This window comes from Coenobita brevimanus, chromosome 77 (assembly GCF_032717465.1).
Source record: "Coenobita brevimanus isolate Jiangsu-jjx chromosome 77, ASM3271746v2, whole genome shotgun sequence".
NCBI lineage: Eukaryota > Metazoa > Arthropoda > Malacostraca > Decapoda > Coenobitidae > Coenobita > Coenobita brevimanus.
The window spans coordinates 30,838,416-30,840,915 of NC_137030.1; the positions used below are offsets into that span (position 1 = coordinate 30,838,416).

Genomic DNA, 2,500 nt, shown 5'->3' on the forward strand with positions numbered 1-2,500 from the left:
CCAGTCTTTCATACACGGCTCTCAGGATTTCATTTACACTTCGAGACTTTCACTTTCACCTTCAGATTTCACATACACCTTGAAATGTGTTAAATGCCTTGTCAGAATTGTATGTATACTTTCATAAGGTTATATACGGTTTCTAGAGTATATGTTAGCATTTTGGAGTACATTTTAGCATTTTGGAGTAAATTTTAGCATTTTTAGAGTATATTGTAGCATTTTTAGGGAATTGTTTAGCATTTTGGAGTATATTTTAGCATTTTGGAATATATTTTAGCATTTTGGAGTAAATTTTAGCATTTTTAGAGTATATTTTAGCATTTTTAGGATATATTTTAGCATTTTGGAGTATATTTTAGCATTTTTAGGATATATTTTAGCATTTTGGAGTATATTTTAGCATTTTAGAGTATATTTTAGCATTTTTAGGGTATATCTTAGCATTTTGGAGTATATTTTAGCATTTTGGAGTATATTTCAGCATTTTTAGGGTATATTTTAGCATTTTGGAGTATATTTTAGCATTTTTAGAATATATTTTAGCATATTTCTATCACTTCCACAGATGGTGTTGATGAAGACGACTGCGACCTCACCAGACTGCCACCTTCATCACTCCACATCCAGTCCAGCTTCAGGGGGTTCTGTAGCGCCATGTTGGACAACCAGGGGCCCCCTCCCCGTCCCGTGCCCCCACCTCGACCCAACCTGCCCCCCATCCCGCCCCCGCGACCCCCTGCCCGACCCCCACCTCCTGAGGGGTTCAGAAGCAGGTCCCCCTCTCCTGAAGCCCACAGGAGAAATAATAAGCTAGAGGAGGAGCTGAGGGCGGCAGGAGTGTATTTCAGAAGACCTGGTTCCCCCCCAAGGGTGCCCATCAAGCCATACACATCTTCAAGGACGTCTTATACCCCGCCAAGGGCCTCCTCCCCCAGCAGGTCACACATTACGAGACAACACTACGGCCGGAGTACGTCTGTGGACAGCAGGTACATGTCAGGCAGGAACTTTGAGCCCCTGAGAGAACGTTCCCCGGATAGGCATGTGATTTATAGAAGCGTGTCCCCGGAGAGGAGAGATGGTTCCAGTAATCATCCGTCTTCCAGGACACACACGCCGTCCAGGAAGGAAGCGGAGGCTGTGGCGGCGGCGCTGGAGGTCCTTGAGGCATCCCTGGCTGGCATGTCGGATTCCTCAGGTGAAAACTCCCCCGCCAGGTCCCACGCATCCAGTGTGGTGGAGAGGCGGCAGTCTGGCTCTGAGATCACGCCTGCCAGTCACACGGTCCGCGGCTCTCGTGACTCCGACAGACCCGAGGGAGTGGGTGGAGGGCTGAAGGTGCAGGAGGGCAGTACCGACCCCCACATAGCAGCCATGGAAAGCCTAAATCTGATAGAGGAGGTGTATGTGCACACGGGTTCGGTGCCCCAGTCGTCTGTGTCTATGACGGCCTATTACCCTGGTCACTATTCCTCTCCCTACAGACCCTCCCACTATAGCCCCACCCCATCCCAGCACTCCCAGGACGCTCCCAAGCCCTCCCACGCCTCCCAGTACTCCAGTGCCTCGTCGCAGTACAACTCCACGCCCTCTCCCAGTCCACGCTCCAATATTTCTCCCTCCCACGCTGAGCAGTACACGTCAACGCCTCCGTACCAATCCACGCAGGGGCACCACACCTCCCAGAGCATCAGGGACCCCACCTCAGCCCCTGATAGTGACAGTGGGCATGAAAGTGGGGCAACCAGTCCCTGTGACACCCTGACGGCCCACTCACCCCCTTCCTCACCCCAGACCGCCCACACCCACACCCACACCCCCTCCAAGGACCCCTCCAATACCCCCACACTTTCCCCACACGACACCACGCACTCCCGCACCTCCAGCCTCCTCTCTTGCCGCGGGTCCGGTGTGCTTGAGGGGGAGGTGGGGGTGGCGGTGGTGGGGGAGGCCGAGGCGAGGGTGGGCGGGGGTGTGGGCGTGGGTGGGAGTGTACTGGAGCCAAGGCCACCCACACACTTCGTCGTCGTGGCCATAGACTTCGGCACCACCTACAGCGGGTACGCCTTCAGTTTTACGAGAGACCCAGACAGTGTGCACATGATGAAGAAATGGGAAGGTAAGAGGCATATGTCTTCTCTTTATCTATCTATCTATCTGTCTATCTGTTTGTCTATCTGTCTGTCTATCTATCTATCTATCTATCTATTTATCTACCTACAGTATCTATTAAGCTATCTATTATGTCTGATGATAGTAGTTGGCTGAAGATTTCCTGTTTTATCTCTCTATCTATCTATCTATCTATCTATATCTGTCTATCTATCTATCTATCTATCTATCTATCTATCTATCTGTGTGTGTGTGTGTGTGTGTGTGATTGTGCGTGTGTCTGTCTGTCTGTTTGTCTGTCTGTCTGTCTCTCTCTCTCTCTCTCTCTCTCTCTCTCTCTCTCCTTATCAATGGGTGCCATATTTTCTGGAGGAGGAGGAGGGGG

At 50.4% G+C, this 2,500-nt stretch overlaps 1 protein-coding gene across 1 annotated transcript in view; it reads left to right on the forward strand.

Moving 5' to 3' along the window:
• The window catches only part of LOC145408520 (uncharacterized), a 118,720-nt gene that overhangs the window by 86,950 nt on the left and 29,270 nt on the right, over window positions 1-2,500 (forward strand). The window contains exons 3-5 of the mRNA XM_080279252.1: window positions 569-941; window positions 1,092-1,743; window positions 1,831-2,122. Of these exons, the coding sequence (XP_080135378.1) occupies window positions 569-941; window positions 1,092-1,743; window positions 1,831-2,122 (1,317 nt within the window). The remainder of the gene's footprint in view (window positions 1-568; window positions 942-1,091; window positions 1,744-1,830; window positions 2,123-2,500) is intronic.